The sequence below is a fragment of the Mus caroli genome, chromosome 11, assembly GCF_900094665.2.
Source record: "Mus caroli chromosome 11, CAROLI_EIJ_v1.1, whole genome shotgun sequence".
Lineage (NCBI taxonomy): Eukaryota > Metazoa > Chordata > Mammalia > Rodentia > Muridae > Mus > Mus caroli.
This window is the reverse complement of record NC_034580.1, coordinates 109,571,744-109,587,622: the sequence shown is the minus strand read 5'-3', so window position 1 is coordinate 109,587,622 and position 15,879 is coordinate 109,571,744. Positions and strand designations below refer to the sequence as shown.

The window sequence follows — 15,879 nt, the reverse complement described above, 5'->3', positions numbered from 1 at the left end:
GAGCCACCATGTGGTTGCTGGGATTTGAACTCTGGACCTTCGGAAGAGCAGTCGGGTGCTCTTACCCACTGAGCCATCTCACCAGCCCCCGGCACTTGACTCTTACTGGTCTTTGTGTCCTCCTTTTAGTGACTCAGTGGTAGAGGTCACACAGACAGCTGCACTTCGCTGCGTTTCTTTTGGGGGTTTGGTTTTGTTTCTCCTGTGAGTAGCTTGCCCTGTATTTCCCATACTTTTAGCATCTGTACCCCCACCCCCCAGCCCACAAACTTGGGGAATAGAAGAGAAGTCTTTGCTTGGTAAGATGAAAGCCGGAAGGCAGAAAGCCGCCTGGACCACATACAAATGAGGCGCTTGGCAGCATGTGAATCACCATAATGTAGACAGGCATATGCCAGATTTGCCAAAATATTTGCAGAATAGCACTAGGATTTAAAGATATCAAGCAAGTCTACTGGAAAACAGGAAGCCCCTCCTGCCAATAGAGGAATGGGCAAAAGCTTCAATGAGCAGTTTCCAAGGGTAGGTCTGTGTGTCGATAATACATTTTTTAAAACAACACTCACACTTAGTAATCAAAGAAATGCACACTACACGTTCGGGAGGAAAGGTTATGTTTGTATTTTAGAGTTTCAATTCGGTGAAAGCCTATCATTGTAGCAGTTGGAGGCAGAGGCAGGAAGATGGTTGAAAGTTTGAGGCCAACTCTGTCTGTATAGAGTTCCAGGCCAGTCAGGGCTACACAGCAAGACCCTGTCTCAAAGAGGAAACAGGGAAGCCGGGTAGTGGTGGCAGTGCATGCCTTTAATCCCAGCACTTGGGAGGCAGAGGCAGGTGGATCTCTGATTTCAAAGCCAGCCTGGTCTACAGAATGAGTTCCAGGACAGCCAGGGCTACACAGAGAAACCCTGTCTTGACACTCCTCCCCCCCCCCCACACACACACACAAGGGAGACAGACACAGGGAAGGCAGGCAAGCACCTAAAGTTGGACACCTCGTGTTGCTGGGACTGTAACATGGTAGAGCATCCTCAAAATAGAATGGCAGTGGGAAACAGAAGTGATTTTTTTTTTTTTATGCCAGTCTTACAGAAATAATTACAAGCTGGCATAGTTATGGAAAATAGAAGTTATAGAGTCTCAATGAAAGAATAAAACATTTGTGACAGACTGGCGGAATGGAAACTTGGGGTGTTAGCGATGGCGTTTGACATGGCGTGTGATTTACCAGCGCATGAGTGCCTTCAGTCCCAGAAGGAAGGAACAATGACTGCCTTTATTCCCCATCTGTAATGCCGCATCCTGCCTGTGTAACAGGGGGAAATATCTAAGTCTGTACTGCCCCATAGGAGAGTTAATGTTTCCTCACACTTTTAATATGTTTAAGTGTGTGTGTGCACATGTGTGCGTGTGTGCAGGCATAGTACAGGTGCCCACGGATGCCAGAGACATTGAACGTCCTGGAGCTGGAATTGCAGGAGGGGTGAGCTGCTGATAGGATTGCTGACAGTCGCCTGCCCGCATGTCGGACCGCACGGGACCGGTTAACCTTGACTGTCTCCCCAGCCCTTCTGCTTTATCTTTTGAGACGGGGTCTCTCACTGAACTTGGAGCTCACCTGTCTGACACAGGGAACTCTTGCCTCCCTAGCCCTGGGATTACAGGCATACGCTACTCTGCTGGGCTATGTAGGTGCTGGCAAATCTAAACTCAGGACCTCATGCTTGCATAGTGAGTTCTTTGCTGACTGAGCGGCCTTCCCAGGTTCCATGTGAGGTATTTAATACCTCAGCAGCCACATGAAGCCAGGGGCCTCTCTACTGGATGTCAGGTGTGGAATATTAATAACCTGAGGCTGAAGAGTTGGCCCAGGGGTTAAGAACACCTGCTTGTCTCGTGGTGGCCCCAAGTTCAGTTCCTATTACCCCCATCAGGTCACTCGAAAGTGCCTGTAACTTCAGTGTCTGGGCTCCTGCACGTACCTGCATACAGACACATACGTATAAATAAATAAAACAAAACCTTTTTTGTTCTTTTGAGACAGGATTTCTCTGTGTAGCCTTGGCTGTCCTGGAACTTACTCTGTAGACCAGGATGGCTTTGAACTCAGTGATCTGCCTGCCTCTGCCTCTCTGACCTGAGTGCTGCCACCACCTGGATAATAAATATAAAAAATTTAAATACACACACACACACACAGAGGCTGCCAGGTCACTCTGGTCTCCACCCATCTCCAGCATCTCCTGCCACCCCACCCCCAGAAGCAGGAATTCCTAGGCGACATGCTTCCCGACACAACCGTGGCAAGCACCAAGTGATGTCTGGAGCCTCGGTCACTTTCCCTTCCAGGAAGAGCCCATCAAAGAAGGGATGTTTATCTCTGGGAAGTAGGCTGTGCCCTGGCTGGGCTTGGGCAGTGTTGGCCGGACTTGGCCGGCCTCTGGGAAGTGTGCAGTAAATGCCCAGATCTAAGAGTTAAAGCGCTAACTTGGGTCAGGTTTCTGATCTTTCTCTCTGGGATCTGGCAAGGTTGAGGCTCTCAACCCTGGATCAGGGCTTCCTTGAGAAGGATTTGAATCTAGGCTTTTTGTGTTGACCCCATTCCTAAGTGCCCAGGGGACACCTGGCTTGGAGTTCTCACGCACGGATCCTTTCTGCTGACTTCTCTTTAGGATTCTGTAGGGCCTTGGGAGGATCAAGTTCAGCTGTCCCTAGAGACGAACCTCTAATCAAGGAGTTGGTAATGTGGATTCTGGTTCCAGTCATTTTCAGGGTAGCAGCCTTCCTAACCCAGTGCTCCTCAGCCCCTCCAAACATACTGCACCAGGGTTTGACAAAGATGGGCTACCGTCAGTCAGTTCAGAAGATAAGGGAAGAAGGGAGGAAGTTTAACCTGCTGGAGCCTCAAATCCCCTTCCTGTAAAATAAATGTATCATGAGAACCTCCTGCATGGTTGCTTTGAGGTACAGAAGAATACGTGTCTGTTCTCTCAGCCCCAAGCTAGACACGCAGGTACCCGGTAAAGGGGAGTCGTTGGCAGCCATAACTTTTCTGTGCATGGTCAGTTGAAGGGAGCACCTTGAGTGACCTCTGCCCTTTCCTTTTCCCTCTTTGTTCACAGTATTGGAGTGGCCGAGCTGGGAGTGTGGGAGGAGTAAAACCCAAGCTCTCACCTGTCTGGAGTGTCTCTTGACTAGATCCCACTGTCCTGTGGGTGGCTGACTTCCAGCTCAAAGCTCCCGTGACACTGGCGGAAGGCCAGTCTCCGTTGGGTGGGCGTGGTTGTTCCGAGTCACCTGCTTGGCCAAGAAGAAGGCTGGAGCACCAGGAAGCAGCTGCTGGTGTTCGCTTTGTGGGGGTGAGAGGTGGGGGTGAGAGGTGGGGACAGTGCTCAGTCTCTACAGATCTGGGAAGGAGTCTGGAGAATCTGGCCTAGGACTATGGGTCTAGAGTCATAGAGTTAGCTTGCTTTTATTTTATGGGGATGGGTGTTTTGCGTGCATGTATGTAAGTGCAGCCAGTGCTGTAGAGCCCAGAAGAGAGCATTAGATCTCCTGGGACTGAAATTACAGATGTGAACAACCATGTGGGTGCCTGGAATTGAACCCAGGCCCTCGGTGTTCTGAACCTGCTGAGCCTTCTCTCCAGCATTCAAATCTCTATAGATTGTCCACTCTTACCTCCCAGACACATAGCATAAAACATGACTCTTGGGGGTGGCCTGGGACAGATGTCAGTGGGAGAGAGCCTGGCAATGTGCAGAGCCGTGCTAGCCCTGGCTGATGTCTTGTTCTTGTAGATGCTGAGCCCTGACAAACTGGAGAGTTTTAAGCTGTTTTGAAATTAAAGTCCTTTCCTTAAGCCTTTGATGCTTTGGGATTTTTTATTATTATTAAAAGCAGCTTCGCCACATTAAAGGGAGGAGAGACAGGGGAAATAGCTGGGTTGGTAATGTGGAAGGACGAGGACCTGAGATTGGCCCCTAGAAGCCCTGTTTATAAAGGGTGGGGGGAAGGGGCACCTGCTAGCAGGCTCAGAAAACCTGCATCTCGGGATCATACGTGGTGGAAGGAGAGAACTGACCCCTTAAGTTGTCCTTTGTTAGTGAGCCATGGCACACATGCACAAAATAAACAGGCACATGCACAGGAACGCGCACCCACCCTGCACCCCTCACCCCAACCCCTACCTCACCAGGGAACCTCTTTTTAAAGACAGGATCTCACTGTATAGACCAGGCTGGCCTCAAACTCAGAGCCACTTGCCTCTGCCTGCAAGTGCTGGGATAAAAGGCAGGCCCAGCCCCACATCTTGGTTTCCCTCTGTCCCTTTCAGTGACCATGCATCAGAGTGTTTGTGTCATAGATGGCTGTAGGTGGATGGATATGGGAGTCCACTGCCTGCTGTTTAGGGAAACTGTCCCATGTGGCTACATTGTCTCAGGACAGACACTCCACCCCACCCCATCCCCACCCGTCACGGTTTCATGGTTTCATGACAATCCACGGACCTCATGCTTCCTCATTTTCTCAGGCTGTCTGTCCCTTACTGCCCTGGTTCTCCCAGCCAGCGTGTGGTGTTGTGGCTAAGGCTTTGCTGATGAATATCCACGCATTTGGGACTTCTCCTCCATTGACACAGTTCCACCCACTCTGTTTGTAGATGTGGAGGAGGCTGAAGTATTCTTGTGGCTCAGGCAGGTCTTGAACTTGCCGTCCCTCTGCCTCGGCTCCTCAGCTCTCCCAGGTGTGGGTGTCCCGAGGTCATTAGGATGTAAGTAGTTCTTGGGATCCGGGTGCTGTGACTCTCCCTGCCTTGTGAAATGTGTCCCACCCACCCCTACCCACCCTCTTTATTCCTCCTACCCTTTTTTGGCTCTTACATTGAGCAAGATGATGGAAGAGATAGGAAGGGCTGACCCCAGTCTTGGCAGTGATGTCACTGCAAGTGTTACTCGGGGAAATCTTTCAGATTGGCAGAGGAGATCTGAGCCCTAGTACCACCTGGGTCCCTCAAACTCCATGACCTTTGGCAAGTCACCTCTCCTTGTCCCTCACTGCCCCACCCCCACCCCCAAAGCCTTGTCCAGGCCACTGGGTTGGATCACCTCTGTGACCGCAGCCCGCCACATTTCAACACCTACTCCTACCCCTGGGCTGCATGACAATCCACTGGTGTGTGGGAAGGACATACCAGAGCCATCACAGCTGTCTGTTCGTGTCTATGATGGATTGGTTCCAGGTCCCCCTGGGACACCAAAATCCACAGAGGCTCAAGACCCTTTTGTGAGACAGCACAATGTAACGTGTGCATATCTATTACCTGGGGCACTTTAAACCCTCTCTAGAGTTCCACATTGCAGAGTGATAGGGATGCTATGAAAACAGTTGCATTAGGTTGTTTAGGGAGTGAAGATGAGGTTGGGGTTGTATACAGTCAGTGTTTGTGTGTGTTCTGGTAGGGCGTGTTTCGCCTGCCTGCACATGTGTGTGGAGACTAGAGATTGACATTATTAGTGCCTTAATCTGTCCATGTGCCTGTCCATGATAGTTGCTTGGGTGGAGGGGGCCATGCACTTGTCATAGGGCGTGTGTAGAGGTCAGAAGACAACTGTGTGAAGCGGGTTCTCCTTCCATGTTTCCTGGGGTGACAGGGGCTTCACTTGTGTTGCCAGGTTGTACCGTGGGTGCTTTACCAACTGGCCGTCCTTCCAGTCCTGCATGTCACTCACTTTTTAAAACTTGTTTTTAGACGTATTTACTTTGTATGTATGAGTGTTTTGTGTGCATAGTTAGTTATACACGCACCATACGCATGCCCAGTGCCTGCAGAAGCCAGAAGATGGGATTGAATCTCCTGGGACTAGAGTTACAGAGCCACTATGTGGGTGCTAGAAATCAAACCAAACCAGTGTGGTTGTTACTGCTAAGCCACCGCTCCTCCGCGCCCACCTTACTTTAGAAGATAGGATCTCTCACTAAAGCTGGCTCACCAGGGGTCTGTTTCCCCCCTTCCCGGATTTTTCCATCTCAACATGATTTGTGTGCGTGCCCCAGGGATCGAACTCAGATCCTTGTGGACAGCACACGCTTTACCTACTCCACTGAGTTCTCGCCCCAGCCTATTTCTGAGATCTTTTCTTTTGACAGATGGAGAATCCACAGATTTAGAGGGCTGGCCATCTATTGATTTTATTTTCTTAAAAGACAAAAACTGAAAATTAAGGACTGAATGGGTGGCAGTTTGCACTTAACCTAAAGGAACCCTGTGTTGGCCTGGTTAACACTCACCTTTCTTCATCACAGAGAGGAGGCAGAAGCAGGTAGATCTGTGAGTTCGAAGCCAGCCTGGTCTATAGAGTGAGTTCTAGAACAGCCAGAATTACATAGTGAGACCCTGTCACACACACACATACACACACACACATACACACACACAACCAAAACAAGAATTGTGCACACATGCATACACGTAAAGGACACCTTAGAGGGGTGTTTTTCCATGGCACCCCCACACTTTGGACATTGCATCGCTGTTTTAGCAGTGACCTGGAGAGAGAACCAACCAAGACTTCAACCTGTGCCCTGGGCTGAGTCCTCTGATATGGCATTCCTGTCTCTCAGAACCCTGCCCAGGTATTTTAGAGATGTTTGTCTGTCGTAGGATGAGAAGTCTGTCTTGATGATCGTGCGTGGTTCTGTCTCTGGCTTTTATGTGTTGGAATTGTGGCTGTTCAGGCCAGAGGGTATCTTAAACCAGTACATGCCAAGTTCCTTGAATAAACAGCAGACTCTCAGCTCTACCAGAGTTGCCTGCATCTCTAATCCCAGCACACGCCCCTTAGAACTCCTCCTCCTAACACAGTGTCAAAGCTGCCGTAGCTCTGCTGTCTCTCACCTGTCCCTCTGCTGCCCTTAGCACCCCACAACTTTTTTAAAGTTTCATAAAGGCTAGTGAGTGTTCCAGAAAATACCAGATCTTTCTCTACTGTCAAAAGGCAGAGCGCTAGCTTCTCTGGGAGAGATGTGGCCTGCGGCAGGCTGGTTTTCCTGTCCTGATGTAAAAAGTATTAACACTGGACACTTGGACGAAGTTAAGTTCTGCCTAGGGGCAGGTACAGTGCCGGCCCTGTGGAGAGAGGTATGTGTGACTCAGCTCTGGGACAGGATCCCTGGAGTCCCCATGGAGGCTGCCCTTTGATCTGCCACTGGGGACATCTCCACTCCTATTGGCCACAACTCTGAAACACTCCCAGGATGTCTTCCCCTGTGTCCTCCCCAGCCCCCAAGACTCAGGTCTTGCCTCCTCCTGGCTGCAAACTCCAGAAAATAATAACCTTACTGAATTTCTGTCTCCCCTCCCCCATGGCTTCCAGGTTAGCCGCCGCCACCAGGAACTTCCCAAGGTTGTTGGTTTACATTACACACACACACACACACACACACACACACACACACACACACACCTGGCTTGTCCTCTGAGCATGTGGATTTTTGGTTCTGTCCCTTAAATACTATAAGCATGTTCCCACCCCAGAAATGTCGTGCGTTTCCTGTGAGCCACGAGCTGCCTTCTGGTTGCTCGTGGCTCCGTTCACAGTGCCCCTTCCTCAGAAGACCCTCCTCCAGGACCCCCACTTCCACTCTCGCTCCCATCACCTGGTTCCCTCTTTACACCGCACTCCCACCCCGCCTTACCCCCAACTCGCTGTCAGCTGTACCTTGGGAATGGTAATGTTCTGTTTTCGCAACCTAGAAGAATACGGTCATCCTTCAGTATTCATGGTGATTGCTTTCTGGGACCCTTCAGATACCCGAATCCCAGATGTTTGTCCCTGAGTCCTTTGTCTAAAATTGCATGGTTTGCATATAAGGTTATATATGCAACATGTCTTCCTGTATCCTTCAAGTAGGCTCTGGGTTCCTTGTATACACAACACCGTGTGAAAGGTTGATAGGCAGAGCTGAGCTATCTTGCTTATAAAAAATCATAAGGGAGATATCTATGCATGTTTTGTGGAGCTGTAGAATTCCTCCCTGCAGAAGGCTTTCTAACTATGACTGGCTGAATCTTCCGGTATAGAAGGAACTCTTGCAAGCACAGAGGGCGGGCTGGCTCTATGTGGATACTGTGGGGCTCTACAATATCACAGCAACTGAATGAGTGAAGGGTAAACAAAACTGCTTTACAACCAGTCTGAACTAGTGGCCAAAGTTTCTGTGTATCCATTGCCTCCTTCTGTCCAGCCACATTGCCTAGTGCTGATCTCAAGAACCAGGGAAGTGTGGTTGGGTGTGGCTGCCCTTGGCAGTGGTCGATGAAGCATACGTAACTCTGTATACTGACTGGGGTGAGCCTCCGGTCAGCTGCAGAGGGAGAGGCCTGCCTGGCTGGCTGGCTGGCTATCTCAGGAGAGCGTACCTCTGGCTCCCACCTAAGGCTGAGATGCCAGAGACAGGCCACTGGGCATTTGGAGTGGGATACATTGATGTAGTCTAACCTGTTTGTCAGTCTGCTGACCAATCTGGGAAGGTATTATTCACTGTTCATCTTGCCAGGGAGGGTGGTGACAGGCCCAGAGTCTGGACTGTGTGTGGGGTTGGTGGCAGGGCTTGTTGACAGTGCCTTATGGGAAGGTGCTGGTGCCCTCCACCTTGCAAGCTGCTGACCCAGGAAAGTGGGATGTGGCCTCTGGAGTGGGATGTCCACCTGGCCTCATGAGGCAGCCTGTTTTAGGCACTTCCCCCAGGGGTGACTCATAGTGTTTAGCAACACTCCTCCCAAAACCACAGCCCCTGTGGTCAGATCCTTTCAGCAGTGAGCTGGAGGACTCCCAACGCCAGCTCCTGGCAGACTCAGCTTCCACCTAGATACAAGACCCTCACTCTCTGCTTCCCTTAAGGTCCCTGACCATCTCCTCCGTCCCTAACCCTTGTCCGTTAGAAGCTTAGGTGACTCACTGTTGCTTGGGCCCTTGATGTGCAGCTTACTGTGTACTGGAAATTGCTAGTCACAAGCCGTGCAGGAGCAAGATCACAGGAAACGGGTGGCATTGTGTAGACCTGTCACTGTTCTTCAGGAGGCAGAGGAGAAGGGGCACAAGGTCTAGCCTAGGATGGTATGCGCGAATGTGGAGTGCCACAGTGATTGTCACTGCATGTCATTTCTATCCCTTTTTTTTTTTTTTTTTTAATATCTCTACTGGCAAAGTACTGCTAGGACTGGGGGTTGCTAACAGGGTAACGATGGATTCACCGTTCCTTCTAACTGTCATGGACTGGGTCCTTGGTCCATCTGGGTGCCCAGGGGGATACTTCTGGAGAATCGGGGCTGCAGAACCCGTGGTTCCTCTTTTCTTTATAATGAGCACTTCAGATGGAAAACCACAGTATGGGCAAGCTTCCGAGGTCTTGAGGGGGATTCCTGGACTTACTGAGAAGCCTTTTCACAAGTCAGTATGATCTTGGGTTCCCCTCTGGCCTGTGCGTGCTCATGTCCCTGGTTCCTGTTTCGGGTGATCTTACCATAGGAGAGCATTTCTCAGATTTGCCTCCCAGAGAATATGGAGAATGTGTGCCCTGGCCATCTGGGATGCTGTGAGTGGAAGATGTGGGGAATGGATGCTGTTAATGTCTAACAACAGAGGCCAGGGATGCTATGAATGTTCTAGCACTCAGCCAACACAACCCATAGTTGAAAAATGCTTTGATTGGCCCCAAGCATCCTCAGGCCATGCTAGAATAACACGACTGTTTTTAGAATATGGAAGGTTCCCTCCTCCTATGGGTAGGGAAGGCACTCCATAGAGGCAGTGAGCAGCACTCTAGTAAAGGACCCAGAATCAGAAGAAAGCCTCAGAGGTGCCTACCCTGGGCTGGCACGGCTCATTGGGGTGTCAACCCAGCTGAGGCTGAGTCAGCGCTTTAGTAATCTCGTTCTCCCGTAAGATGGAAGAGTAGCTTGGTGTCCCTCCAGCAGCACGTGTGCCAGTCCAGCACTCTGAGGCGTCTCACCCTCCTGAATCTCCTTTGTGATCATAGAGACCAGGCCTCCCTCGCTTTCTCTCTCCCTTTTTTGTTTTTCTTTTCTTTCTAACTAGGGGGCGGGGAGTTAGAGGGATGGCCCAGCGGTTAAGAGCACTGGCTTTTCTTCCAGAAGACCCAGGTTTGATTTCCAGGACTTAGATAGTGGCTCACAGCTGCAACTCCAGTTGCAGGGGATACAAGACCCTCTTCTGGCCTCCATGGCCACTGCATGCATGTGGCATACAGACATACATGCAGGCAAAAGACCCACACACATTTAAAAAAAAAAATCAAACACACATCACACCGCAGTCTGTGCATGAAGGTTGAAGGACTACCTCCCACCTACCCTACCATCTTGTTCCAGACAGGGTCTCTGTTAACCATGGCGTAGGACAGCCTAGCTAGCCTGCAAGCTTCTGTCGACTCTCTCTCTGCCTCCTGTCTCTCTGTAGGGCTGCCTGGGATGCAGATATATCTAGCCTAACAGATTCTGAGCATCTGGGGTTTCTCCTCGTACTTGAGTGGCTTGGAGGATCTGTGACTCAGTCATCACACTTGAGTGGCACACGTTTTACCCACTCAGCCATCTCTCCAGCCCTTTTATATTTTAGGCTAAAGAGCCTCCACATTTGGCTTAGGGTTCTCCCTAACTCCCCTTGGTGTTTGCTCTGAAACCAGCAGGGTGATTGCTTGGGGATGGTTAGGGGCATCCACTCTCCCTGGGAGGGTGGTCATCAGACTGGATGGTGGCTGTTTGGCGTGAAATTATAGAATGTAAGGAAAGAGTCAGAGGGCATAGAGAAGTCAAGCCAGGAGCCCAGAGGCTCTGCTATGGACTGAAAGGAGCTGACATGAAGGCAGAAGGGGAGAGATACGAGGGGCTGGGGAGCAAGGACTGGCCACACTTTACATGAGTGTTTGAAGTCCAGCTGTGTGGCACATGGTGCTAGACAGGATTTAGAACTAAGACCTGTTAGGACCCTCTGGAAGCCCTTAACCTGTCCAGGGATGTTAGCATCCAGCTGGCAGGGACAGAATGATGTAACAGGTGCCTGCCAGGGGATGCTGTGAGAAGCTGGTGGCCTGGAGGGCTAGCCCTGGCTATGGGGCTTTTCTTGGAACAACACTGTCCTGGCTGAAGATGTTGGTGGCACTGGATGGTGGGGTGTTGGAAGAGACACCCTTGTATCAAGTCCCAGAGTGGGGGAGAGAGCAAGGGAAGGGTTGCTAACTGGCAGTGACATCAAGGCCAGCAGCAGGGATGGTCCTGGGAGGTTCACAGGGAAGAAAGTGTCACTTGTGGACTTGTGGTCAGAGTTCCTTTTTTTCGGGGGGTGGGGATGATTGATTGTTTATTTAGCTAAGAAAGCAAGAATGAGAGTATGAGAAATGCCAGCAGCCAGGAAGATCAGTTAAGCAACCTCCAGGGACAGGTGATCTGGGATGGCCTAGCATGTGGCAGCAGAAGCAACCCAAGCCTCCTAGGCCTCTCTGAGTTCTGCAAGTGGGATAGGTGAGTCTGGGCAAGGCCTAGCGCTCTAGCTGTCAGCAGGATAGGGAGGGGACAGACACCTGGAGAGAGACCCAGCCCCATCTCTCACACACTGCCCACGCGGCTTATTAATTTTTTTTTTTTGGTTTTTCGAGACAGGGTTTCTCTGTATAGCCCTGGCTGTCCTGGAACTCACTTTGTAGACCAGGCTGGCCTCAAACTCAGATATCCGCCTGCCTCTGCCTCCCGAGTGCTGGGATTAAAGGCGTGCACCACCATGCCCAGTGGCTTATTAAATTCTTATACCCCTCTCTCTCTATCCCGCCCAGCTCTACTGGGGAGAAAGAGCCTGGCTTGGGACACTGGCAGAGAACTTCAGTGGAGCCCTTGCCAGATACTTTGCCCTGACATCTCCCTGTGCTGTCCTCTGGGTCCAGGGTCCTGCACATCCCAAGATAAAGTCACCTGGCCCTAATAATAAACCAAGAGGGGTTTTTCCCCAACTTCATGGGTTTCATCCCAAAGGATGGGAGATGAAACCTGTTACTCGGAGCTTGGAGCCTCACAGTGATGTCACAGGCAGGAGTCTCCATGTATGTGACACTCCCCCATGACGGCTGGAAGGCCAGGGAGCTGAGCTGGTCCTGTGGGTTCCTACATACCCATCCCAGTTCTGATTCAGAGAGGGAGCCATGCTGGCCAGCTGCCTATGTGTGTGGAAGTGACGGACAGCATTTGGGCTTGACCTTCCCATTCTCTTCTCTGACTCAGGCTGAGGTGTTCTATGGGGATTCCGGTTAGACGACAGGAAGTTCTCAGAGCTTGCCTGCAGACCAGCCGTCTGGAACACACTTGCTTCAGTACCTTCAGGACTGTAACTGCCGATTAAGGCAGTTTGTTCAGTGTTCCAGCTTAGGCAGGGATCGGAGGTGGGACCTGGGGGGGGGGGTGATTATTTTCCTCTCAAGTTTCAGAGAAAATACGTCTCTGGTACCAAACCCTAGCTCAACTTATAAATATTCTTCCATGTTTAGGAGACATGCGTGAAGAAATGAAGTTAGAACTTCACTGCTGGTGATTTTTCTAATAGTTTTGATGGGAAAGCAGGGGTTAAATGGTTGACCTCTGGTGGGTGGGTGTCGTATTAACCTTTTGGTGGGTACCAGTCTATACTAACCCTTTGCCTCCTGTTCTCTGCTTACAGCCCTCTGATTGCCCTGTCTACCCTTTGCATTGCTGGACTTCAGATCTGACCCCATACCTGCCTGTTGCCTTGGGAGTGCCCAGCTCCCCCGCAGCCAGCACGATGCCCATTCTCAAACAGCTGGTGTCCAGCTCTGTGAACTCGAAGCGCCGCTCACGTGCGGACCTCACAGCCGAGATGATCAGTGCCCCGCTGGGTGACTTCCGCCACACCATGCATGTGGGCCGGGCTGGGGACGCCTTTGGGGACACCTCCTTCCTCACTAGCAAGGCCAGGGAGGCGGATGATGAGTCCCTGGATGAGCAGGCCTCGGCTTCCAAACTCAGCCTCCTGTCCCGGAAGTTCCGGGGTAGTAAACGTTCACAGTCTGTGACCAGAGGGGACCGGGAGCAGAGAGACATGCTGGGCTCCCTGCGGGACTCAGCACTGTTTGTCAAGAATGCCATGTCCCTGCCTCAGCTCAATGAGAAGGAAGCCGCGGAGAAGGACTCGAGCAAGCTGCCCAAGAGCCTGTCGTCCAGCCCTGTGAAGAAGGCAGACGCTAGAGATGGTGGCCCGAAGAGTCCCCATCGGAACGGGGCCACAGGCCCCCACTCACCTGACCCACTCCTTGACGAGCAGGCCTTTGGGGACCTCATGGACCTGCCCATCATGCCCAAAGTCAGCTACGGGCTGAAGCATGCAGAGTCGATTCTGTCCTTCCACATCGACCTGGGGCCTTCCATGCTGGGAGATGTTCTCAGCATCATGGACAAGGACCAATGGGGCTCAGAGGAGGAGGAGGAAGCTGGCGGGTACCGTGACAAGGAAGGCCCCAGCAGCATTGTCCAGGCGCCCTCTGTGCTGGAGGTGGCCCCTCCTCTAGGGAGACAGGAAAGCAAGGCCAGCTGGGACCAGGCCTCTATGCTGCCCCCCCACGCTGTGGAGGATGACGGATGGGCGGTGGTAGCCCCCAGCCCCAGCTCAGCACGCAGCGTGGGCAGCCACACCACGCGGGACAGCAGCTCCCTGTCCAGCTACACCTCAGGCGTCCTTGAGGAGCGCAGCCCAGCTTTCAGAGGCCCAGACAGGGTGGCGGCTGCTCCCCCAAGGCAGCCAGACAAGGAATTCTGCTTCATGGATGAGGAGGAGGAAGATGAGATCCGAGTTTGAGGCTGGACCGAAAGTTGAAAGTCGCCTCCACATCTCTGGGCTGCATCTTTTCCCTGCTGCTGCTGCCGCCGCCACCTTCTCTATGACCTTTGACCTTACTCTGTAGGTGCAGCTAAGAGCCTCATTGGAGTAGACCCTGGACCTCAGGGATTGGGATGCCAGGGAAGTAAAGTAGCAGGGGCACTGGCGCCTGGTGGCCTGACTCTGACCTAACCTTCCTTACCGCACCAGCCTGGGACGGATCCGAGCCCCAGCGGGAAGCCGTTCTCTTCCGGGCCCTTTGCTTCCAGCCTGGCCTCAGATGGATGCCAGATGTTAGTTTGAGTTGCTGCCGCAATGGCAGGGAAGCCAGGTGTGGGCTTCTCTCCAAGGTCATGGACACTTGGCTCCCTTCTGTTCACCTTGTGTCTGGTGCCTACCCAGGAGATACATGCAGCAGGAGGCAGGGGTGCTCACGTTTGAGCTCCTCCTTCTTCCACCTCTGGCTCCTCACTGAAGCCTGGTGTTCTTTGGGGTTCAGCTGAAGCCAGGGGACAGCCTCAACTATTACACTAAATGCAGCCTTTCCCAGAGTCTGCATCCCAGGACAGGATGGGGCACAGAAGGAACGAACACCCCCTGCTTCTAGCGTCTTGGGTTCTCAAGACACTAGGAACAGGAAAGGGGGCAGCTCTGCCCATGGGTGTGTTTGTTCCTTGTTACTATATTTTAAACCTGAATAGAGCACTGCCAAAATCCCCTGCCAGGAGACTAGTGACCGTCTTGGTGGCTGAGTGACTGTTATTTGACCTGAATCTGGGTGCACAGACCCTGCCCAGGTTGGACTGTGGCGGGGCAGCCACCACCAGTGTTTGTCCCTGAACCCCCACCTCCATAGCTGTTAGTGGCTGAAGGAGGACTGTGTAGGAAAAGTTCTGGAATATGATGCTTAAATGATACACTATTCCCCGGGGTGTGAGCTGCGCTTTGGCTAGTTAGTGGCCTCTCCTTGGGCTCTGGGCCAGGCCTCGCAAAAACACAAAACAAGACAGGACTGTATTTGATTGGAATTCCAGGGAAATGAAAGTGGGTTTTTGTTTGTTTGTTTTTGGCTTTTTGGGATACAGTCTCACTCTGTAGCCCAAGCCGGCCTCAAGCTCATAGCGAGCCTCCCTTTCCCTAGGAGCTTTGGTTGCAAGTGTGTACCACCGCTCCTGGCTGTTTTGTTCTTCTGAAAGCTGTTTTGCTCAGCTCCTGTAACTCTACCCAGAATGCTAGTGGAGGCAGGGGCCTGAGCCCTGGGGGTGGTAGCTCATTACTTTCCTGTGCAGGGAGCAGGCTGACCTGCTCCCTGGTCTAGCACAGCCAGTGGGAATCTGGGGAGAGAGCAAGCTAGATTACAAGCAGAGTCTGGCCAGATGGTGGCCAGCCATGGGCTGCTGTGCTTCCAAGACCTCCCTCCTAGATTCAGACCCTGAAGTGCTCACTGGGCCCCTGACTGGTGCTCCTATGCAGGTAGGCAGTGACTGAGCTACAGAGCTGTGCCTCTGGCCAGCAGTACACACACAACACACACACACACCTCTCCTAAATCTACCTGGTTGGTTCTAAACTCTAAACTTTGTATTTTTTTCCATGACATTGAAAAAGCAGTAAGAAAACATTAAAATTTCCTCCTTAACACTTCTAGTGTCTGACTCTTCTTCCTGGGGTCTTATTTCAGGGCAGGGTGTGTGTGTGGTGAGTGCCTTAATTTAGGATTGGAGGGGGCTGGTGAGTGTCTCAGTTCAGTGTGGGCATAGGGAGAGCTGGTGATAGTCTTAGTTCTGGCAAAAACAGGAGCTTGAAGCAGCTGGTTGCAGCCAATCCACAGTCAAGAAGAGAGAACAGTGGATGCTGGTGCTCAGCTTTTTCTCTCTACAGCCTAGAAGCTGACGTAGAGAATGGTGCTGCCCATGGTGGGTGGGCCTTTCTACCACCCACCCACACACACACACACCCAGAAGCTCTTCGGGTGATTGTA

At 51.8% G+C, this 15,879-nt stretch overlaps 1 protein-coding gene across 4 annotated transcripts in view; it reads left to right on the top strand.

The window, feature by feature from the left end:
* Cdc42ep4 (CDC42 effector protein 4) overlaps window positions 1-15,570 on the top strand; it is a 24,961-nt gene extending 9,391 nt beyond the window's left edge. For 3 of the 4 annotated variants that reach the window (XM_029483804.1, XM_029483805.1, XM_021177807.2), the window contains exon 2: window positions 12,726-15,570. In XM_029483804.1, coding sequence (XP_029339664.1) covers window positions 12,828-13,877 — 1,050 coding nt within the window. In that variant the 5' untranslated portion in view covers window positions 12,726-12,827 and the 3' untranslated portion in view covers window positions 13,878-15,570. The remainder of the gene's footprint in view (window positions 1-12,725) is intronic. The other variant, XM_021177808.2, reaches the window with a different exon arrangement.
* The last annotated feature ends 309 nt before the right edge of the window (window positions 15,571-15,879 follow it).